The sequence below is a fragment of the Paramisgurnus dabryanus genome, chromosome 13 (genome assembly GCF_030506205.2).
Source record: "Paramisgurnus dabryanus chromosome 13, PD_genome_1.1, whole genome shotgun sequence".
In the NCBI taxonomy this organism is placed as follows: domain Eukaryota; kingdom Metazoa; phylum Chordata; class Actinopteri; order Cypriniformes; family Cobitidae; genus Paramisgurnus; species Paramisgurnus dabryanus.
Genome location: NC_133349.1, coordinates 4393182 through 4419415, shown reverse-complemented (window position 1 = coordinate 4419415; position 26234 = coordinate 4393182). Strand labels below are relative to the sequence as shown.

At 36.0% G+C, this 26234-nt stretch overlaps 1 protein-coding gene across 4 annotated transcripts in view; it reads right to left on the bottom strand.

Moving 5' to 3' along the window:
• Positions 1 to 26234, bottom strand: part of csmd3a (CUB and Sushi multiple domains 3a) — a 398763-nt gene that overhangs the window by 57021 nt on the left and 315508 nt on the right. For all 4 annotated transcript variants that reach the window (XM_065298900.1, XM_065298902.1, XM_065298901.1 and 1 more), the window contains exons 52-56: positions 24425 to 24598; positions 19902 to 20075; positions 16414 to 16587; positions 12000 to 12185; positions 5438 to 5611 (exon numbers count right to left, since the gene is read on the bottom strand). In XM_065298900.1, the coding sequence (XP_065154972.1) occupies positions 5438 to 5611; positions 12000 to 12185; positions 16414 to 16587; positions 19902 to 20075; positions 24425 to 24598 (882 nt within the window). The remainder of the gene's footprint in view (positions 1 to 5437; positions 5612 to 11999; positions 12186 to 16413; positions 16588 to 19901; positions 20076 to 24424; positions 24599 to 26234) is intronic.

Sequence of the window (26234 nt, the reverse complement as noted above, 5' to 3'; positions counted from 1 at the left end):
AGAGAGAGAGAGAGAGAGAGACACACACACAGAGAGTACATTACAGACAGATATAAAAGAGGGAGAGAGCCATAGAAAGCAACATAGGAAGAGAAAGAGAAAGATTAAACATAAAGAGCTATTGAGAAAGAGAGAGCGAGAGAGAGAAGGCTATACACCATAGACTGTAAAAAATATGAACGTAGTGTCCGTGACGTCACCCGTAAGTTTGTGTAAAGCACAAAGTAGGCGGAGCCTGCCATCGCCATCTTGGCAACGTGTCACTCAAGGATAACCGAAAATGGGCAAAGATGCGGGACATGCATGAAGCTGAGGTGCCTGGTTGCTGAAACCACGCCCACCTAGCAGTGGCAATTCACCCGTCACTCAGGTGGCCACACCCTTAAAGGGGTGGTTTAACTATATTTCATGCATTCTGACTTATTAACACAGTTATAGAGTTGTTTCCCCATGCTAAACGTAGGTAAAGTGTCAAAAAAGCAGTCATATAATTATGTGACGAATGCACTTCGCCTGGGTTCGTACAAGTTTTTTTGGATTACGGGTCCAGCTGACATTTCAGGCGTTTCTATATGTATCACTCATTTATATGGGCACATCCCCCGGAAAACCCCGCCCACCCGTCAATCAGTGGGAGACGCTAGACCTTACAAACATCACATCATGCAACAGCTTTGTTTAATTTCAAAACTCAACAGTGGCACAAAAGAAGAAGTGTGTTTTTGGATGTAAGGAGAAGAAAGCCAGCCTTATGGAAACAATGGATATAGTTTGTTTTCGCAGGGTAGCAGCGGAGTTTTGCGTGTGTGTTTGATCCACTGGATTTCATTGAAAAGTCCCAACCGGGTCATGAGTTGCATGCGGTAAGTAAAACTTCTGTCTTATGTTGGAAATAGGCACGTGCATAAATATATAAATGACACAAATATGAGGGGAATCATAAGTTAAACAGTGTTGTATAGTGTTGCATGATTGTACTCGCTCCTCCCACAGCTCGTAACTCCTCCTTCTTCATTTTTTCGTACGTTATCGGAAAGAATTGGTAAAGCTAATATTTCTTTTATAAATCTGATTAAACTAAAGACTCTTTGGAAATATAAAGGATGTAATACTACTCTATAGGTACTCCAGATTAAGATCAGAAATGCAGAAACAGCGTGTGTTATGTGAGCTTTAATCATGCAGAACTTTAAGCCTTAATATAATTTAAACGGATGAGTTACAAAAAAATCCACCCCCTCACAGTTGTCATGAAGGGCAAAATTAGTTATATAGACCAAAAACATTTTTGTACCAGGCTGTAAATATGTATTTCTGCTGTAAAGTTGTACATTTTAACAGGGGGGGTCTATGGGAGTGACTCCCTTTTAGAGCCGGTCTCTAGTGGCCAGGTGATGTATTGCAGTTTAAGTCACTTCCATATTGACAGAGACCGGAAGGTTGCCCCTTGCTATAGATCTATTGAAAAAGTGAGAAAGAGACAAAAGAGAACTATGAAGAAAGAGAAAAAAAGCTATATAGAGAGCAGTGGCGGCCGGTGACTTCTTTTTTCGAGGGCTTATGATGCAAAGTTTGTCACAACGTGTATGTAGCCCGTCATGTGTGTCGTTTCTTATTTCAAAATATGTGTTCTGCGCACAGAGTGATCCTATGTGCATCATGTCTTGTCAAAATAAGTGCCTGCTGCAGACGCGTCTAAAGGGTTTATGATAAAAGAGACGCTCGCGTTTGCCAGATACTCGCATAATCTCATGCGTAATCACAGTTTACTGTTAAGGGAGTGTCTTATGAGAAGTTGGTGAACTTGAGCGTCTCTTTTATCATACACTGTTTTGACGCGTGTGCAGCGGGCACTTATTTTGACAAAACACGTGTGCAACACGATTCACATGACGCAACAAACACATTTGAAAAACACAAGCAACACACAACACTCCGAACACTTATTTTGAATTTGCGCCCCTCGGATGAGCAGTCACGAGCTGCCACTGATAGAGAGCGAGATGAAAAGAGGGCGATAAAAGGGAGGGAGTAATAAAATAGAGCGAGCCACAGAAAGATCTATAGAGGTAGAGAGAGACCTTTAGAGTGAGAGGCAACCTAAAAAAGCAACCTAAACCTCATTCACACAGCACTTATCCCAGAAAATACCCGTAAAATTGTCCGACAAGCTTCTGTGTGTACGCAAACACATCCCGTGAATGTTTTGGGATCACTCCCGGAAAAAGGACCTTGCCGTAAGATACCCGGAAAGCCCTCAGTGTGAACAAGACGCAGAAACACTGCCGTGAGGGGTGTGGCGTAGAAAGGAGGCACGTGTCATGGCAACATGAAGTTATGGTTCAGCTCTTTAAAATGAGGGGTTTACATGCAGATCAACATTCACGATGAAAAATGTCTGCAAGCTGCCAAACGAAGCGGAGATCATTCACCAGCATATAAGAATAGCACGTCACGTGCTCATATGAGCTTGTAACAAACAAAAATGCCAGCACGTGATCGCAACAAGATATCATTCAGCTCTTCAAAACAGAGGTTTTAAATGCACATTAACATTCACGCTGAGAAATATCTGTAAACTGGACCGAAGGGAGCTTGTCAAATATCCACTCTGAAGCTGGGATCATTCACCAGCATACTAGAATGGAACGTCATGCGCTCCTTATAGTCTTATCATAAAAAAAATGCACATAAGTGGTTTCTAGAGAGAGAAATAATGAATAATAAGCAAACGTCAGACGCTGTGGAGAAAAAAAACTACTTTAAATATGTCACGTGTCTTTCTGGGATATAGACATAGAGAGAAAGAGAGAGAGAGCAATAGACACATACTGTACAGACCTATAGAGAATAGGGGGAAGAGGCAAAATAAAACTATGAAGAAAGAGAGAGAGAGAGAGCACTAGAGAGATCGAGAAAGAAAAAAAATAGAGCTACATTATAAAAAAGAGAGAGAAAGAGAGAACAGAATAGAAAAGTATGATCACATGGCAGGGAGAGAAAACTCGTGCTGTTTTTAGGTCACTGAATGCTGTAAATGCAGAGCAGCACACCGATACACAAAGAGATGCAGTTCTATCACTTTCTATTTTTGGTTTTATTTCTCACATATTCACAAATCTTTTGTGGGTCTATAGATGGTTTTTAGTGTTTTTGCATATTAATGTTTTCAACTACATTATACGTGGCTTTGGTGATTATTAAAGGCATAGTTTTCCCACATTATTTCATGAATAACTCATCAATAATGTCATTCCAAACAACAGGCTTCCCTGTAAACCTGGATAAGTTCAACTAACTCAACTGATTGCTGCTATTTTTTAAGTCTGCAAACTTAAAAGTTTTAAGTACTGACAACTTCAATTCAATATTTTTTAAATTTATCTATACTTAGTTTAAGTCTTATAATTTTAAATTTTTTTATTTCAAACTGAGAAAAAGTAAATTACAACACACACACACACACACACACACACACACACACACACACACACACACACACACACACACACACACACACACACACACACACACACACACACACACACACACGCACACACACACACACACACGCACGCACGCACACACACACACACACACACAAAATGTAATTTACTTTAGCTCACCTCATTCGAAAAGGTATAACTTATATACAGTTATTCATGTCATTTCACTTTATTTATTATGACTCAACTTGTATACATAAATGTCCTGATTTCTTTGTATGAATTCAATATTTGGCTTGATGACTACATCTGATGAAAATTGTGTGTCAATAGCCCACTTAGAAATCCCCTTACTGATAAAAATGCTGATGTGTCAAATACTTATTTTCCCTGCTATAACTTAAATGATATAATTTATGTAACTTAAACTGTAGTAGTAATGGTACTTAAATATTTTGTGGCAACTGATTGCCTTGTTTTTTAAGTTTCCTGTACTCAAATATCTACATTTTACAACTTAACAATATACACTGTAAAAAAAAGTTCAGAGAACTTAAAATATTTAAGTAAACCAACAACCAATAAATTTTTGTTTACAAATCACAGAACCATATCATGTGTCTTATTAAAATTTAATACCAGTGAAAGTGTGTTGAGACTCAGTGCTGTCTTTCACTTAGTTATTGTTTATTATTTATTTTAGTTTTTTGGTCAAAGTTTTGTATTTTTTAAGAAACCTACCCTTATTTGAGAGGTAATAAAAGAGAACAAATCAAGATGAAACTGTGTTTTTGTTTGAAAGAATAGGATCTGTTTTTTATTTGATATTTTATATGCTTATATATTCAAAGAAAGCATTAAACCTTTGCGTTAAAATTATAAAATAAATTTGCCGGTGGCTGTCAACTTCCTTTGAAACAGCTGGCGGGTAAAGTGTTAAATCTGGTCAACATCTGTCTCCATCCATTTACATTCTATGAGAAATAACAAAACACCCTCCTTCATGTTTCACAAATAAATGAAAGTTACATGAGTTTGGATCGACATGAGGGCGGGTAAATAATGACAGACTTCCCATATTCCAGTGAATTATTTATAAAGGCAAGGAAGGAAACAGACAGCGTGTCAGAGGAAAATAATGGCTCAGCGTGTCACCGAATGTTTTACACTTGGAGACAGAAGTCATTATTCATCTAAACTTAATTAACTTAATGTAAGACTGACACGTAACGACGGGAAATAAGACGAACTTCACTCAACAATGTGTTCAGTAAAAACCTACGCTTTCTTTCAAACGTCAATCAAGGCCTCAGGAGCAAGCGTAGATACATAAAGCAACAGTTTTGAATGCAATGTTTTCTCATAATAAACTAAGACTGAAACCTAACACAGGTGTTCTTGGACACAACATAGCAGAGAAACCTCTTTAATCGTGGTGGTCTCATGCTTTGATCAACAACATAAAACTTATGTTTATTAACTCTTTCACCGCCAGCGTTTTTAAAAAAAGTTGCCAGCCAGCGCCAGCGTTTTTCATGATTTTCACCAAAGTTTAATGCCTTCCAGAAAATGTTCTTCTTTAAATAAATAAACATACAATATACCAAATGAAAGAACAGACCCTCTGCTTTCAAACAAAAAAAAAAAAAACGGTTTCATCCTACCTTTAGTGGTTCTTTTGCAATCAGCTTTTGAATATGGGTAGGTTTTTGCAAAAACACCATATTTTGAGCAAATAGCAAAAATAATTCCATTTTTGTGACGGACTTTTCATAGAGATCCCATTCATAGCGATCTTTAAAACAGACACGGACATGCAGCAGCTTGCCATAGGGCAATACTTCCGGTTTTAAAAAGTTGCGGAAGGGCGCCACCTGGTGGATAATAGCGGTATTGCGGAAAGACGGAAAATCTCGTCATTGGCGGGGAAGCGTTTTCTCTTAATTGACGAGATATCTCATGACATTTAAAGAGTTAATGACATTTCTTACCTGAGCAATGGGGCTGTGAGCCACTCCATTGGCCATTCAGCTGACAGCTTCGAGTCGAATCACCAATCAAAACTCTGTCATCTAAGCACCTGTAGTGCACCGTTGAACCGAAGGTGAATTTCTCCCCGATCACAACCGCATTAGGAGGGGAACCGGGGTGACCGCAGTCTACATCTGCAGAATGAAAACATTAGCCACAATTGGTAAAAGATTGCAAAATATCATGCTGAAAAAGAACTGCTTATTTCTAAGCTGGTTTATTCTGGTTTACAATGGTTAGTTACTGTAGCAGTCAGCATTCAAAAGACAACATACGCAGTGGTGATTTAACGGGGGAATCTGTAAGATCGATGCGGTCGGCTTAACTAGATTTTTTCGATAAGATGAAAAAGCTGCTCTTACTGGTTGCCTAAAGCATAATTTGATCTTTTGGTAGACACAATGAGAGTTCGTGAATGATTGTGTGGTAATGTTGGCACAGATTCTGTGTGGGTCTGTGGATGTCAAAAAGCACAAGTGCAGCGTGGGTGATTTTCGGCAGAGTGGAAAAGCACCTCGTACGACGAAACATTTACAAGATTACATTTCTAAATTCATCTGCTGTAAAGCACCACTTCAATTCAGCAACAAATTCACTGCCTTCTCCAGTAAATTGACAATTATTGGTCTGCTTCAAAACTCCTGCAGTGAGCAATTTTTATCTTATAATGTCATATACATACATAAAGTTAAAGTATATGGTAGGGCTGCACAATATGTCAGCATTGTGCGCATCATGTGCAATGGGTTATTTTTTTGAAAGAAAAAACATTTTGGATGCCTTTGCTGCAGTGTTATACAACACAAGAGTGGTTTCAAATCACAGATTCAATAAAATTTTACATCGCTGAAGACATGTTGGTAACAATACGATTCCAGAGGTTTCAATAACACAATCTGGTCTCTCGACAATAAATATGTAATACCATCACACAATTCTTTTCCTCAAATTTGCCAGAGCAAACAAGTAATGCAAGGCAGATATGTATCTGGGCCGAAGAATGTAAAATTGTATTTAGCTAAGCATAGATGAATAATAAGAGTTCTGTACACGGTAATGACATATCGCAATTGTTTCTTCATTCTTATGTAAAACTTGTGCATGCAAAAGATTGTTGGAAAACAGGCCCATCTCAACATAACACCGACTGTGACGTCACAGTCGAGATGTACGCCCCAACATTAAATTACACATTGAATTAAAGGGACTGAAAGTAGGATTTACCCCCATCTAGTGATGAAATTGTATTTTGCATTCAAACGAACAAATGCGTGCTGCAACTACGGTAGCCATTATGTAATCACTGATCTCCTTGTCCGTTTCAGCTAGTTCATGTGTTCTGAATGAAAACGCGTTGTGGAAATGCGTTGGTAGGCTAGTGCTTTTTGTCCCTCTCTGCTATTATAGTTTATCAATATGGAGGAACGATATGGAAGCCTCCTTGGACTTACCCGTTCAATGTAAGTAAAGAGAAGAAATTAAAAGCTTAGAAAGAAAAGTCAGATCATTGGCAGAGGTCATTTTACACCAATGAGGACATGTTTATGAATAAAGACATTGATTTTAATTAATAAAACACTTAAAATCCTACTTACAGTCCCTTTAAGTACAATGTTGTTACAATGCTAAAACAAAGTTGTGACTGCTGAGTTAGCATTATATGCTAGTTAATGCTATATGAAGTTCTACTATTGACTTTACAGTTGCGTTTTGCAGGTCCATACTGAAAAAACACAAACTTACCACTCAGAAACCTCTATTAACAATTTGATTATTCCTTAAATTCAGTTTCTTCGTCTGATACAAAACATAAGGGGCCCTATTTTAACGATCTGAAACGCAAGTGCGAAGCGCAATGCACAAGTGACTTTGTGGGCGGATCTTGGGCGCTGTTGCTATTTTCCCGGCGTGAGAAATAACTCTTGCGCCAGGCGCAAATCAATAAGGGGTTGGTCTGAAGTAGGTTCATTATTCATAGGTGTGGTTTGGGCGTAACCTCAAATAAACCAATCAGAACGCTATCCAACATTCCCTTTAAACGCAAGGGCAAGTTCCAAGACCGCAAGACCGAAGTTCTTGTAAGAGCAGTCAAAGACAGAAAAGTTGTTTTGTATGGGGATAAGAGAAACCCGCCAAAATCAGCGTAGGTTAAACAGGCGTGAGAGGAAATAGCCACAATTGTCTCATCAGCTGGCATCCCCATCGTTGCGACAAGCGCTACAATGATGTCTGGAGACGGGGGAATCCCAAGCTTGCCAGCATAAATCGGGCACGCCGTGTAACGGGAGGTGGATCTGCCTCAGGAACTGACGCCAGCAGAGGACATCGCTGCGTCCACCCTCACTTGAAAGGGTTTGGGGGCTTTGAAATCAGACCAAAGAAACGCAAGCAAGGTCCAATCCCAAAGTACACTTACAAATCAAGTTCATATACATTAAGGTTTCTTTTGAAAATATTTTAATCGTTATTTGCATGAGAATTTTTTAACGCAGCCACACAATAAATAAACACTATTACCACAATGCTCATCACTATTATTCCCCTTATCTCATGTGTTAATATTTTTTATTGTAACAATTTATGATTTGCAAAAATAACTGTGCATCTGTGTAGATTAGATAAGCAAAGTGTGTGCGCGTTGTGCACGCTATACATTATGGTCAAGCATGCGCCCTTAAAATAGCATAATGAACCACGCGCAACGCGCCACTGACTTTAGACTAGTTTTTTTTTTTGGTCAGTGGCGCAATTGTTTTTTGAAACTGCAAAATAGCATCAGGGATGGTTTGCGCCGGAACACGCCTCCTTTTTTGCTCTGAACCGCCCAGGGAGCGCAAGTTCATTCCCTAGTTTGCCGACGTGCGTCTGTGGAGGGAAAAACCCGCTGTGCGCCGGTGCAAAATACGAATGATACATGCGTCACTGACAAAGTCAATTGCGCTGGGTGCAAGATAGGTCCCAAGGTCTGTTTATACACACAGAGCTACTAAAATAAGCTGCTCTGTAAAACAGCCAATCAGAGCAGAGCTCAACATTATTATTCATAACCCTTTTAAATAAGGTAATAATAGATAATTTCATTCTAAAGGGAAATCCTAGGGTTGTAAATGGACATGTAAAAACATATGGATAATTTTTGCACTTAAAAAAGCAAATAACATTATTTCAATGCATTCTTTGGCACCTTTAAGTCATTTAGTAAAGCGATCCAGCGTGTGTCATACTGCAAATATATTTTGAGGAAAAACTAAATATTGCAATGTCAGTTTCCGCACAATATTTTGCAGCCCGACCACACATTTTTTGAAATTGAGATTTATACATAATCTAAAAGTTGAAAAAAATAAGCCATTGACATTTAGTTTGTAAGGATAGGACAAGATTTGGCCAAGATACAACTATTTAAAAATCTGGAATCTCGAATCCAAATATTGAGAAAATCACCTTTAAACATGTCAAAATGAAGTCAGAAAATAGATCCACTCACAAAAATAAATATACGATAGAAAAATGTTCAAAATATCTATATCTTTACATAATATCCATACATAAGTATTAATACAATAATAGATTTTTAGCATATAAGAAAAATTTATAATTTTGACCCATAAATTGTATTGTTGGCAATTGCTACAAATATACCTATGCAACTTAAATTGACCAGGGTACAGAATGATGCACTGATATATCATCCAATAATCACTATTGGTCGATAAAAAATATTTTGAACACTATCGACCATCAGCAAATAATTTGAAAACAGCCGATAGTCATGGCAGACATATCTAGTCAATCAAAAGAAAACAGTGTATTGAAAATGTAAAGAAACATCACTAGTTTCATGTTTAATATTAATGGTCATTATATGAATAAATAACATTCAGAAAATGTAATCTTGAGAATTTTGTTAATTCAAGTTAAAGAGACACTCATTTTTCAGCTCCCCTAGAGTTAAACATTTGATTTTTACAGTTTTAGAATCCATTCAGCCGATCCAGCCAAGTCTGGCGCTAGCACTTTTAGCTAGACCTGTTCGAGTCGCGACTCACTCGGATCTTTAACCCGGATCTTTAAATTAACTCATGAGTCGCGAGTCTCTAGTGTCATTAACCCGGATTAGTTGAGTCCTACTACAATTCAATGTAAAACCATAAACAGCGCCACCACACACACAAACCTCTTTTAACATTATTGATGAGACTTCGCTCGCACTACAGATCCACTCGTAAACGGCTGATCTGCGCGAACTGTCTCTCCGACTCTGGGGGCTACATAAGCAGGACAGTTCGTTTCTATATTTTCTCTATATTATTATGCTATTGTTATTAGGCTTCTTTTTTAAATGGTCGACCATACACACCAAACCTAAAACCTATAAGCATGTTATTTCAGAAGTGAAAGGCTTTTGTTATGGATTTGCTTTTGAGGAGACTTCAGTCGCTCTATAGATTCACTAACCGGCTCCGGCTGATCCACGCGAATCAGCCGGTTAGTGGGATCTGTAGAGCGAGTCTCATGTCCATGGTCTGCGAGTCTGCAATGTTTCCGGCTCTGAGAATCTCGAGTCGCGTGGATCAGCCGGTTACAAGTGGGTCTGTACTGAGTTTCCTTGGCAATTTAGCAATACTGACTCAAATGACTCAAGTGAATCACACAACCCGGATCACTTTAGTGAGTGACTCACAATAACCCGGATCCTTAAAAGGAATCGAGTTTGCCAGGCCTACTTTTAGCATAGCTTAGCATAATCCATTGAATCTGATTAGACCATTAGCATAGCACTCAAAAACGACCAAAGTTTCGTTATTTTTCCTATTGAAAACTTGACTCTTCTGTAGTTACATCGTGTAGTACTAAGACCGAGATTCAATGAAAGGTTGTTAAAATAGACCCCTTGGTAACTTTCTATAGCTGGGGACTATTTTCAGGTGCTGCGTAATATCATTGCGCCTCCTGCAGCCATGTTACGGCAGCAAAGTCCTTTATTATTACGCCAGAATGAGAGTATAGTTCCTAGCCATATTGGCCTAGAAAATCGCAACTTTTAATTTTCGGTCAGTCTTAGTACACGATGTAACTACAGAAGAGTCAAGTTTTAAATGGAAAAATATTGAAACTCTTTGGTTATTTTTGAGCGCTATGCTAATGGTCTAATCATATTCAATAGATTATGCAAAGCTACGCTAAAAGTGGTACCGCCAGACCCAGAGATCGGCTGAATGGATCCAAAACGAAACAAATCAAATGTTTAACTCTAGGGGAGCTGGAAAATGTCCCTTTAATATAACCATCAAACTATCGGCAGATATCAGTCTGAATAATCGGCTATCGATATATGTGAAAAAAGTAATATAGGTGCATCTCTAGTCCAGGGTCAATATAATAATAATAATACATAAGATTAAGCCTTTTTGATTAACACATGAAAATGGTCCACTGGGATTTCTCTGAGCACCTTTTGAGTAATGGTACCAATTAAGTGTGTTCAGTGAAAGTAAAACCAACACCGCCTGATTTAAACTTCAGCAGTAAACAGCACTGAAGGTGATAAGTGTGATCTCTATTAAAACTGTCCGAGTGCTCTCATACTCACGAGTTATGAGACAAGGAAGAACCGTGAATCTAATCTAATGATGCACTCTTTAGCAAACTTAATGGCCAAATAAAAACACAATTATCACGTATGCACATTGCTTCATTGAATTGCAAAATAAATTTCAAATATACGACATACCACTTAGTGCTACTACATGACCCTCAACGGTGTACTGTAATTATACAGGGCCTTAAACCCGAAGATCACGACATCATCTTTCATGTCAACTAAAGCGACACACACAAGCTCTTCCATTCAATTGAGCTAGGCCTCTTTGCAAGTCCGCTTTTTGATGTTTATTTTCTTTTGAATTGGAAATGGACCTGAATTACATGGAGGCAGTTAAAACTTTAATAGTATTCATCAGACTCAAAGGCTGATGAGAACAACGAAGACGCTTATTAAAATTCCCAGTTTAAAAGCAGCAAGTGGCCTCCATCGGCTAAGTAAAGTGAAGAATTACCTTGCAAAAAACAAGAGTAATAAACAGCCAGCGGGTTTGTTGCCTTTTCCCTCATTGCAGAAGTGAACGAAACCAACAAGAAACAGTCAAACTCAGTTTTGAAGCAATTGCAGGGACAGAGATGGAGAAACACGAGGCAATTACAATCTCACAGGAAAATGAACATGTCTCGCTAATGAACCCACCTGCCAATCCCGGGCATTACTCTCTCTTGACCTTAACACCAGTCAGTTTCCCAAGCACAGAAATGTGTTTTAATTTCTGCCAGATCTCTGAAACTACGGAGACTTTTTACGGACCAGAAGAACTTCATTGCTTGACTTCTGCGAGCCGAACGCTGCACTCGAGCGGATGATGGCTAACCCCTGACATTTTCCTTTGACTTGCTGACCGAGACGGTTCAAAGGTTGCCAACGATAAAGTGTACAAATAAAAAGAAATGTTAAAGTGTAGGTGGACGTACCCAGGCACTCTGGTAATGGCTTGTCCCAGTAACCCACGGGCTGGCAGGTGAGAACTGATGACCCGAAAAGGTAATAGCCAGGATTGCAATCATAGGACACCACGGTTCCAAAGGTGAAGTTGCCGTACTCAATTTTACTCTTTCTGATGGAGTTGGCTGGAATTCCAGGATCAGTGCAGTTAATGACTGTAGAAAAGCAAAGAGACAAAAATAAACAGAGTCATTCAATACTGGGTTACCAAGCCATGTCCAAACAATTCAACCGTATATTCAATTACAATTAGCGATTATTTGTTTCGTTTTGATTAAATATTAAGGCAATAAAAACACAGTTTGGCGATGCCAATGAATGACAATAACATTTTATAGGTACTTTTGTTCATTTGTAAATTATTCAAACTATCAATTCATCAAACTATCCATTTACCCACACATCCTTCTATTCATTAATCAATCTATCAAACTATCCATCTATCTGCCTATGCATTTATCCATTTGTCTAGCTATCCATCCTATCTATCTGTCTGTCTGTCTGTCTATCAAACTATTAATTAATCCATACCTACCTACCCATACATACATCAAATTATCCATCCATCAATCAATCAATCAAACGATGCATTAATCAAACTACCCATCTATCCTTCTATTCAACAATTAATCAAACTATCTATCCATCTGCATATTAATTTATCCATCTATCTATCTATCTGTCTGTCTGTCGGTCTGTCTGTCTAAACTTATCCATCCATTCACCTACGTATCTATCTACCTACCCATCCATCAATCCATCCATCAAATTTTGTATCCATCCATCCATCCATCCATCCATCCATCCATCAATATATCCATTAATCAAACTATCCTTCTATTCAACAATTAATCTAACTATCTATCTATCTATCTCCATATTCATTTATCCATCTTTCTGTCTGTATGTTTAAACTTATCCATCCATCCATCCATCCACCTACCTATCTATCTACCTACCCATCCATCCATCCATCTATCAAACTTTCTATCTATCATCCATGAATCAATCAAACTATCGATCCATCCTTCTATTCATCAATCAATCAATCCATCCATCCATCTGCCTATCCATTCATCCATTAAATTGTATATCTATACATCCATCCATCCGCCTATCCATCCATCCATCCATCCATCCATCCATCCGCCTATCCATCCATTCATCCATCCGCCTATCCATCCATCCATCCGCCTATCCATCCATCCATCCTTCCGCCTATCCACCCATCTATCTGCCTATCCACTCATCTATCTGCCTATCCATCCATCCATCCATCCATCCATCCATCCGCCTATTCATCCATCCATTCATCCATCTATCTATCCGCCTATCCATCCATTCAGCCATCCATCAATCTGCCTATCCATCCATCCATCCGCCTATCCACCCATCTATCTGCCTATCCATCCATCTGCCTATTCATCCATCCATCCATCTGCCTATTCATCCATCCATCCATCCGCCTATCCACCCATCTTTCTGCCTATCTATCCATCCAACCGCCTATCAAACTATCTATCCATCCATCCATCCGCCTATCCATTCATCCACCAAACTTTCTTTCTATTTACCCATGCATCAATCAATCAAACTATCCATACATCAAACGATCCATCCATCCATCCTTTTATTCATCAATCAATCAAACTATCCATCAATCAAACTATCCATCAATCAATCAATCAGTCAATCAATCAAACAAACAAACTATCCATCTATTTATCCATCCATCTATTCATCAATCAATCAATCAATCAATCAATCAAACTATCAATCCATCCTTCTATTCATCAATCAATCAAACCATCCATCCATCCGCCTATCCATTCATCCATTAAATTGTATATCTATACACAACATGATCTCACGTAGTTCCGTGGGATAGTCACGGAATTTTTTGCTAATTTTTCCGTGGCATTCTCACGGATCTCCTCATATTTCCGTGGCCCTGACACGGACTTTCTTTTCCGTGGCATTCTCACGGATTGGTTACTCAACTGTTTTTTCCTATTTTCAAACCATTGTCGCTTCGGTTTAGGGTTAGATGTGGTGTTTGCGTTATTATTTCACTTTAAGTATTGGTTTATACTATTTTTTTTGATGTATTCTTTTATATTTTCTAAACTTTAATCAATTGTCGCCTGGCGTTGGGGTTAGAGTTGGGTTTGGGTAGGGATGTCATTTTATGTAAATCTAACCCTAAACCGAAGCGACAATGGTAAGAAAATAGGACAAAACAGTTGAGTAACCAATCCGTGAGAATGCCACGGAAAAGAAAGTCCATGGCAGGGCCACGGAAATATGAGGAGATCCGTGAGAATGCCACGGAAAAATGAGCAAAAAATTCTGTGACTATGCCACGGAAATTCGTGAGATCAGGTTGCTATACATCCATCCATCCGCCTATCCATCCATCCATCCGCATATCCATCCATCCGCCCATCCATCCATCCATCCGCCTTTCCATCCCTCCATCCGCATATCCATCCATCCATCCATCCGCCTATCCACCCATCCATCTGCCTATCCACTCATCTATCTGCCTATTCATCCATCCGCCTATGCATCCATCCATTCATCCATCCATCCATCTGCCTATCCATCCATTCGCCCATCCATCAATCTGCCTATCCATCCATCCATCCATCCATCCGCCTATCCACCCATCTATCTGCCTATCCATCCATCCATCCATCTGCCTATTCATCCATCCATCTGCCTATTCATCCATCCATCCGCCTATCCACCCATCTTTCTGCCTATCTATCCATCCATCCACCTATCAAACTATCTATCCATCCATCCATCCGCCTATCCATTCATCCACCAAACTTTCTTTCTATTTACCCATGCATCAATCAATCAAAATCCATCCATCCATCCTTTTATTCATCAATCAATCAATCAATCAAACTATCCATCAATCAATCAATCAGTCAAACAAACAAACTATCCATCCTTCCGCCCATACATTTATCCATCTGTCTAGCTATCCATCCATCCTATCCATCTAACTATCTATCCATCAATACACCCATCCGTTCATCCGCCATCTATTCATAATGAGAAACTGTACTGTATTATCTGTAGCTGCTCTGTTGAAGTACATTGATAATTTAAGTACAAAAATATTTTAAATTCCACCCAAGATTTAAATATCTTTACCGTTTCTAAACACATTGTGTCTCTTTAGAATTATGTTGAGAACGAAGAGCTTCAAAATTATTTCCCTGTTTGAAGCGATCATACTATCTGTCAGAAACCTTGAAATACAATAGGAGAATGTTTGTAAAATCTGTTAAATATTCATGCCACAGCCAGTGACTTCTTTCTGTACCAAAATCAACCTCTTTCAGATTAAATTTTCATGCATGCTTTCTATTTCATTTTTATAGATTGATCAATATTCACTTTCACTGTACGCTAAAGAGCATTCTAACATCTTTTGTCTTTCATGGAAGAAAGAATGTCACATGGGTTTGGAACAACGTGAGTTTGAATAAGCAATGACAGAACGCTCATATTGCATGCAGTATATTTCTTTAAGCTCTTAGATATATGGACTATTACATTTAGCTTCTATCTCAAGGTATTTTCAAGGTAACTCTGCTCTAACCAGGTGTGACACAACAAGTATCTAGCGAGAAGGCAATTTTTCTGTCTGTACTGCCAAAAACACGCTGTACAACACGACACAGTCAGCCTACAGAACATATCTCATGTATAATAACACATTTCCTTTACATGCATGCTGGATAATCTATGTGCATATCACTTCACACACGCTCTTTTATGTCACATCCTTTACATTCAACTCAATATTTCATGTCTGTTTTTAAATTGGAATAAAGGTGCATAATAATAATCATAATAACAATAACACATCATCAAAGCTCAAAAAATAAACCCGAACAAAATGATTGTGAAGCCGATTACCACCTGCTTACACAACCATACAAACAATAGACAATAATAAAGTCATTACATTACTGAAGCTGCACAAAAGATTGAATGTATAATTTAAAAAAACAACTACAGTTTCTTGGCCCATACGGAGAGATGCAATGCTTTATAGCACAGAGAAACAAGAATCCAGTCGCCTTTTAACCGAACGTCACTGTTGATCACTTCATACAGATGATCCTCAGAGACTCTCATAATCACCACCACTAACAAAGATGAGACCAGATTCAAAATATACATCTTATTTTCAGATTTGCAGGTCTAAACTGAATGAGTTTCTGTTAACTGAAAGGCCAGAGGACTCCGAGCTGAAATTGGCCATTCTCTTTAAACTGCCACAGCCAAGAAAGTCATTTCCATCACTGCCACAGTGCTTAAAATTGACTCTAATGGGAAAAGAAAATTTTTGATTCAAACCTCTACATGTGGGTGGCTGTTGGCTCCACTGACGATCGGCTTGGCACTGCGCTTGAGACGGACCTTCAAGAACGTAGCCGTTGTTACAGGAGAAAGTCACCACGTCATTGAGGTTGAAGCCGTCTCCAATGGTACGGCCGTAGATAGGACTGCCCGGATGACCGCAACTGATGGCTGAAAACCAAGAGACACTGTGGATGTTTTCTGTTGTGATGTTTACAGTACCAGTCTACTATCAACTCATTATATAAAAACTTACTATATAAACAACTATGAAGTATAATAAAAACAATGTATTTAAAACTATTAACAATTAAAGCTGCTATCTTTAACTTTTGACTCTATATCGCCATCTCAGTTTGAAACATAAAATTGCAGGTTACTTCACATACCTTTACATGAGTTTTAAAAATAATAAATATTATTAAAAAACTATATAGTACATTGAAAATGATGTATTTAAAAAGTATTAACAATTAAAGCTTCTATCTGTAACTTTTGACTCTATATCGCCATCTCAGTTTGAAACATAAAATTGCAGGTTACTTCACATATCTTTACATGAGTTTTAAAAATGATAAATATTATAAAAACTATATAGTACAATAAAAATGATGTATTTAAAAAGTATTAACAATTAAAGCTTCTGTAACTTTTGACTCTATATTGCCATCTCAGTTTGAAACATAAAATTGCAGGTTACTTCACTTACCTTTACATGACTTTAAAAAATAATAAATATTATAAAAAAACTATATAGTACAATAAAAACGATGTATTTAAAAACTATTAACAATTAAAACTGCTCTCTTTAACTTTTGACTCTATATCGCCATCTCAGTTTGAAACATAAAATTGCAGGTTACTTCACTTACCTTTACATGACTTTAAAAAATAATAAATATTATAAAAAAACTATATAGTACAATAAAAACGATGTATTTAAAAACTATTAACAATTAAAACTGCTCTCTTTAACTTTTGACTCTATATCGCCATCTCAGTTTGAAACATAAAATTGCAGGTTAGTTCACATATATTTACATAAGTTTTGAAAAAGAATAAATATAATAAAAAACTATGAAGTACAATAAAAATGATGTATTTAAAAATTATTAACAAGTAAAACTGCTCTCTTTAACTTTTGACTCTATATCGCCATCTCAGTTTGAAACATAAAATTGCAGGTTAGTTTACATATATTTACATAAGTTTTGAAAAAGAATAAATATAATAAAAAACTATGAAGTACAATAAAAATGATGTATTTAAAAAGTATTAACAATTAAAGCTTCGATCTGTAACTTTTGACTTTATATCGCCATCTCAGTTTGAAACATTAAATTGCAGGTATCTTCACATATCTTTACATGAGTTTAAAAAAAATTATAAATATTATTAAAAACTATATAGTACAATAAAAACTATGTATTTAAAAACTATTTAAATGAAAGCTGCTATCTTTAACTTTTGACTCTATATCGCCATCTCAGTTTGAAACATAAAATTGCAGGTTACTTCACATATCTTTACATGAGTTTTAAAAAAACAATAACTATTATAAAAACTGTGATGTTTGAAAAACAAGTATTTAAAAACTATTAACAATTAAAGCTGCTATCTGTAACTTTTTACTCTATATCGCTATCTTAGATTAAAACATAAAATTGCAGGTTACCTCACTTTACATTAGTTTTAAAAAATAATAAATATGATAAAAACTATGAAGTACAATAAAAATTATGTATTAAAAACTATTAACAATTAAAGCTGATATCTGTAATTTTTGACTCTATTTCGCCATCTCAGTTTGAAGCATCTTCACATATCTTTACATGAGTTAAAAAAATAACTATTATAAAGACTATGATGTTAAAAAGTATTTAAAAAGTATTTAAATTAAAGCTGATATCTTTAACTTTTGACGCAATATCGCCATCTCAGTTTGAAACATAAAATTGCAGGTAACTTCACATATCTTTACATGAGTTTAAAAAAAAACAATAACTATTATAAAAACTATGATGTTTGGAAAAAAAAGTATTTAAAAATTATTAACAATTAAAGCTGCTATCTGTAACTTTTTACTCTATATCGCCATCTAAGTTTAAAACATAAAATTGCAGGTTCCTTCACATATCTTTACAGGAATTCTGAAAAAATAATAACTATTATAAAAAACTATAAAGATAGAAAAAAACGTGTATTTAAAAACTATTAACAATTAAAGCTGCCATCCACAACTTTTGACTCTACATCGCCATTTCAGTTTGAAACATAAAATTGCAGGTTACTTCACATACCTTTATGTGGGTTAAAGTCGATATGACATAAAACCTCCAAAATTGTACATGAGAACCATAGGCATAGCTTGACAATTAAGTTCAGGGGGGCATACTAGTCTATCATAGAATCTATATCGGAACATGTGCTATGATTTTTACCTTATTTTTACCTTTACCTTTGTTAAAAGTATCTGATTTTGCAGATAATTTGTTTAATCAAAGCACGGGATGTTATATATAGTAATCGACAAACAAAATTAACTTTTATGTTGTTGTTCAGTGGTAAAGAAAGGATGTTTGTGGTTGGTCAGCGTTGTATTTGTCCTGCCTCTCCTCCATTGTGATTGGACGGCTGGATAAAAGTGACGTTACTGAGTGCTTTATCAAAACTGCTGGTTTTGATAAATATAAATATTATTAACAGATTAACAACTAGTATCTTGTAAAGTAATGTATTTACAATTAATATGAGCCTAAATAAATATGCATAAATCAATATGTAAATTAATTTTTTTGTGGAATATAACTTATTTTATTAACCCATTAGCCAAAAGGGGGCCTGGCCACCCTGCTATTACCCCACTAAGCTCCGCCTATAAAGACAACTCAAAATCATAATCATAAGTTTCCATTGTGAATAACGGTAAAGTAGGCCATTTCAAACACTGGTTTTATTTAAGTGTAGTTTCACATTATCAAAATTACATCTTTGTACAAGTTGCATAAAGGGATGTTTTCAAAAAAATATTCAAGAAGTTTCCAGTAGGACGCTTGGTCAGTGCTCTAGTGTAGTTTTGTAATTAAATTTATTCGTGGGCACAATTTATTTATGTCTCCTAAACTAATTTAAAGCATTTACGCATTAGCCTTTAAACTGAAAGGTTTTCAAGATGATGAGAAACACAAATTTAGTAAAGTGTGTCTTTTTACTGGCAGACAGATACAAGACAATGAGATCTTTTGCTTCGCAAGCAAATATCTAAGAAGCTTTCCATTGTGGTACACACACACAACAAAAGCCAAAGATATAAGTCGCAAACAAAAACAGATGATGATGCTGGTTTCAATCATCAAATATTGCATTGCCAATGTAAGAAGTTCTTTTATTGGCCAAACAGGGGTTTGCTTACACTACAAATCAAGCTAATCCCCTGGATGCAAACACACAATGCTTTTTATCCTTGTATTGCAGTAAGAACTTACACACGCAGGAAGGGAGCTGCCCGGACCAGTTGTGATCCTGCTGGCATATTTGCACAGAGGAACCGATGAGACGAAAACCCGGATTGCATTGATAAACCACCGTGTCCCTGTAGCCGAAGTTTTCACCGATCACCTGACCGTTCACAATCCTCTCCGGAACGCCACAGTGACCAGCTGAGAGAAAAAGATCATGGAAAATTTTTTAATAGCTTAACATTACTATCCAAAGTATACAAAACAGACTACCTGTGTTTTGGGATCGACATTCCTATCAAACCAATCTGAATGTACTGTAGGGTTTGCCATTAGGTTATAGTTAAACTTGTCCGATTTTCCTAAACTTGGCTATTTTATATAATGTGTGAGGTAAGAAATCTGACTACAAATCATATAAATAGGAAAATGTTGGCATTATTTTGTTACTTATTGGAAGCATTATGCTAGCTGGAGCCATTAACTTCCAGTCTTTGTGCTACGCTAGGCTAGCCATGGGTGCGTAAGACAGAGTTACGGCAGGCACAGAGATGAGAAAGGTATTTATGGACTTATCTAACTCTGGGGGATACAATGAATAAGCTAAAGTCCCAAAAAGTCGTTGTGTTCCTTTAACTAAATTTCTTTTGAGACACGGACTGCAGCTTTAAGCTATTTTCATAGATATGGTGCTTATGACATGCATCACAGACAAGCAACAAACAAACAATACATAAAAGTGAAGTGAAATCAAATCTTTAATATCATCACGTTTCCCTTCATGTGAACACATCTGAAATGTGTAAATCAAATAGATTTATACAAATAAATAATGATGATGCTGCATCTAAAATGAATGTTCAATCCACAACATATACGGCAGCATTGATGCATCAATGAAGATCCGCAGAAGGGTTCTTGAAGTTCTCATTGTGGACGAAGGCATGCACAATATTGTTTTGCTCTGAGATGATGTGATGAATGACAAAGAAAGATGATAAATCAAAAGCTGCCAGTTGTTTCCTGCGTTTTGATGGATGATGGACCTCAACAGAAGTCTGCACACTTCACGGAGCGTGGCGCACGCTCAACAAATGCACAAATCATTACTATACTGCCTTCCTTTTCCTGAAAATCCACTTCATTTCCTGTTGCATTTTCCATTTCCAGTTTAGATCCAAAATTATTTTATTACACAAGGATGCTTACGCAATTTGAGCTCAGGGGAAGATGATGGAGAAACGTGAAGTTTTAGAAGCTCTCCTGCTTAAACCAGCTGAAACCAGACAGAGATGGTTAGCTGGTTTTGATTGTTTTACTTTAGTTTTGAGAATTTTACCAGCTAGAGAATCTTAAACCAGCCAAACCACCGTAGGCACACACATTTTTCAGCATCGTAAACTGCCTTGCTGCCCACACATACAGCTTGCATCTAAAGTAGTATCCTAACTGAAATATAGATATCTCATAGGTGACCGATTTGGAGCGCTCTACAAATCACATTAATAGGTCTCTTAAAACACAAAGCACATAAGACAGCTCAGCATGTGCTAAGCTAATTATTCAGTCTCTATACTCTCATAAACAAAACAGATTTGCTTATTGATATAAGCAAACACAGTTTTACTGCTAATTTTTTGCACTGAATTCATTCAAATTACAAAACCATTTCACTCATTTTGTCTTAACCTTTTTACGAAGCTTGTCACAATGCATTTAAAATGAGTTTTTATGGCAATCCATATCTCCGCTATTATCCACTAGGTGGTGCTCTCACCCAACTTATAAAACACTGAAGCATCCACTGATCCAAAAACAGTACACTGCAAATAAATGATTTTAAGTAGTCTTAGTATTTTTGTCTTGTTTTCAGTAAAAAATATAAAAAAATCTTAATTTAAGATTAGAACAAAAATATCAAATTTAAGTGATTTTGTGCATAAAACAAGCAAACAAATCTGCCATTTTTTCTTGAATTTAGTGTTTAAGAGAAATGTTCACGATTTTTTGTTTACCCCATTTGCAGATTTTTTGCTTGTTTTATGCACAAAATCACTTAAATTTGATATTTTTGGTCTAAAAACTAGACTTATTTTCTTGGGATCTTAATTTAAGATATTTTTATATTTTTACTAAAAACAAGATAATAATAAGAATTTTTTTTCTTGAAAATAATTTTTTTTTTGCAGTGTAAAAACTGAATTTGATCTCTAACAAAAGTCCTTTACAAAAATGCAATTGTCTCGTGTTTTTTTGAATGTGGTATTATTAAAGAAACCTACCCATATTTAAGTGGTAAAAAAAGAGAACAGATGATCTGTTCTTTCGTTTGTACAGTGGCGCCCGGTGACTTCTTTTTTCGAGGGCACCCGATGCGAAGTTGGTCACAACATGTATGTAGCCCGTCATGTGTGTGGCTCTTTTTTTGTTTTTTAATTTAACAAAATATGTGTTCTGTGCATCGATAGATCCTACACTGTAAAAAAACTTTGCTGCCTTAAATTTTTTTTGTCAAATCAACTCAAATTTACAAGTCAACAGAGATGAGTTGTCACAACTTATAAAATATAGTTGAGAAAAGTCAACTTAATTTTATAAGTTATAACAACTCACCAGTAGTTCTCTAGTCAAGATAAATAATAGTAAGTTGAAATGACTTGTAAATCCGAGTTGATTCAACAAAAAATTTTAAGGCAGCAAAGTATTTTTTATAGTGTATGTGCATCACGAGTCTTTTCAAAATAAGTGCCTGATGCAGATGCGTCTAAAGGGTTTATGAGAAAAGAGACGCTCGCGTTTGCCAGATACTCGCATAATCTCATGCACAATCAGAGTTTACTGTTAAAGGAGTGTCTTCCGTAATTTTTTGTCTCTTTTAGCTTAAACGGTTTTGATGCGTATGCAGCAGGCACTTATTTTGACAAAACACGTGATGCACATGGTTCACATGTCGCAACAAACACATATTTTGCACGCAAGCAACACACATGACACTCCGAACACTTATTTTGAATTAGCGCCCCTCGGATGAGCAGTCACGAGCTGCCACTGTATTTGTATGTTTATTTATTTAAGGAAGAAACATATCTGGAAGGCATTAAACTTTTGTAAAAATCATAAAAAATGCTATGCTGGTGCTAGTGATGGGAGAAACTAAGCTTTTTAAAGCTTCAAATCAATTGAACCAATTGCTTCGCAAATTGATTCAGTTTTACGAGGCGTTCGAAACACCATACACGCTGGCGGCACCAAGATCTGTCCAATTTGACACTTTTTACAAAATAATAGCAAGATTGTTCTAAAATATGTTTTTGAAGGGACAATAAGTAGGATTTACCCCCATCTAGTGGTGAAATTGTATTTTGCATTCAAACAAATAGTGCTCTCTAGCGCCTCGCTTTTTCAAATGCGTGCTTTTTTAAACTACGGTTGCCGTTATGTACTCACTGATCTCCTTGTCCGTTTCGGCTAGTTCACGTGTTCTGAATGAAAACACGTTGTGGAAACGCGTTGGTAGGCTAGTGCTTTTTGTCCCTCTCTGATATTATAGTTTATCAATATGGCGGAACGACATGGAAGCCTCCTTGGACTTATCCGTTCAATGTAAGTAAAGAGAAGAAATTCTAAGCTTACAAAGAAAAGTCAGATCACTGGCAGAGGTCATGCAAGGGCATATTTATAAATAAAGACATCAATTTTGATTAATAAAACACTTAAAATCCTACTTACTGTCCCTTTAAGAATAATAAATTATTTATTTTAATTAAGACATAATTAAAAGTGTATTCTGTGATTTTAGTTTTATTTATGGCAAACAAATCATTAAAACAAACTCCCTTTTTAATTATGCACATTTTGTCATTAAATCTGTCTATAAACAAAAAGTAGACAAAATGGTAGTGTTATTAGTCAGAAGGATGAATGTTTTATGAACTTTTATAATAAAACTGACCCTCATTTGTGATCAACTCCCCCTAGTGGTGAATCGTCAGATTTTCGAAACGTTTCGAAAAGTTATGACATAATGAAGCCTCGTTTGCTTAAATCAAGTGACTTTGGCCAGTTTGAAACAAGCTCCAAACCAATAATTTGAAACAAAAGATTTGTAAATGTTTCGAAGCCTCATGAAGCGTGCTTCGAAACCGCCAATCACTAACTGGCGCTAGCTGGCACTTTTTTTATGCTGGCACTGGCTGGCACTTTTTTTTAAATGCTGGCGGGGAAAGAGTTAAAGGTTATTTAAGTACCCATGCAGCTGAAATGGTTCTTCTATGGCATCATGCTTATGATGGTATGATTCTTCTTATGCTGTCTAGAAAGGGAGCTCAGTATGTTTTGAAACTGAGCCTTTATTTGTGTGTAAGTGATGATACTCAAGCTGCATAAAAGCATGAGAAGTACAAGCACTGTTGCTATGGAAATGCAGATAATTAAATGTCACAGAACTCTTTTAGGGCCTTGTTCAAAGATCCCGTCTCTGTTAAAGGTTACGCTCATGGTAATGTCTAACAGGGGTGATGTTCTCAAAGACAAGAGGTTTGTTGCATTACCCAGACAGTGCGTTTCCGTCCCGCTCCAAAGACCCGAAGCCAGACATTCCCGTACAGTGGAGCCCACCAGAATATAGCCCGAGTTGCAGGTGAAAATGGCGGTGGATCCAAAGGTCGTCTGCGTTCCAATTTTCTTTCCATTAGGAGGAGTGGGCAGCTCTCCACACGAAATAACTGTGGTAAGAGGCAATAGAGAGCGCGAAATGAATCGGCACGCACCTCAAAGTCAAAATGTGCTGTGATTTACGCCCAATCTGAGAGCCGGCACGAAAACACACACACAAGAATAACACAACGAAATGAGAAAAATATCTGAGACATTAAACTCTGTGAAAAACACATTTGATGCAGTTCTTTAAGTTAACATCGGCACAACAACCTTTTCAAATGTACTAACTAGTAGCTACTTCATATTGCAATGCTACTAACGTAAGTACATTTCTCAGTTTAAGACTACATTCCAATAAGACAAAAAAAATGATTTAGCAAAAAATATATTTTAAATATATGCTAAATAGATTTTGTAGAAAGTAAAGCTTAATTAAATATATTTTTGAATTTGAAAATATATTTAGGTTTAACCTTCATACATTAACATATATTTCAAAATTTATTTTAGGGTCAACAAATACATTTTTAATATTACAACCCATCTGGCAAAAATATATTTTTCCTGGCCAAAATATAAAAGTTTGTATTAAATATAAAATTATAAGTATATTGTTGCAGTTGTAATTATATTTATATTATTTTAATCTTTTCAAACCTGTAATGTTTACAGGTTTTTAACATACAAAGTTTTTTTCTAATGTGACATGAATATAAATGCTTTAAAATATATTTATTTTTTATATATTTTATTTATATATTTTTTGCCATTTTTTTTGTATATTTTCTAGGGCTGGGCATAGATTACTCTAGATTAATCTCATACAAAATAAAAAGCAATTTTTTTGCATAATATATGAGTTTGTGCTGTGTGTAAATATTAAGTATATTTAAACGCACACACATACATATATATAGAAATGTTTTATTTATATATAGTTTTTTATTTATATATATATAATATAGAATTTATATAAACATAAATAAATGTATATACACATGTAAATGTTTCTTACATGAATTAGTGTGTATTTATATATACATAATAATTATACACAGAACAAACTCATATGTTATGCAAAAAACTACTTTTATTTTTATTTCATCTAGATTAAATTTATGCCCAACCCTAATATTTTCATATATATTTTAAAACAAATATATTTTAAAGGATGTTATATTCATGTCCCATTGGAAGAAAAACTTTGTATGTTACAAACCTGTAAACATAACAGGTTTGAAAAGATAATAAATAAAAATCATTTCAACTGCAAAAAATATATACTTATAATTTTATACATACTTTTACATTTAAACTTTATACGTTTTATACAAACTCTTATATTTTGGCCAGTAAACATATATTTTTGCCAGATGGGTTGTAATATTAAAAATGTATTTGTTGACCCTAAAATATATTTTGAAATATATGTAAATTTTTATTAAAAAAATTGTTAACTATTTCAAAATATATTTTATATATTTTTTTGCTATATGGGTTTGTTTACAATATTAGTTTTAACTTAGCTTTCCTAATGCTGTTTTATTGCCACATGAGCAAATCAGAATCTGAACATCTGGAATATCAGATCGGCAAATGTTCAATTATATAAATATTTGTCATATACATTATGTGATGCACAGCAGGTCGTCCATGTATGAAAATACCACATCAGTTTCCAGCTGATCATCATCTTTTCAT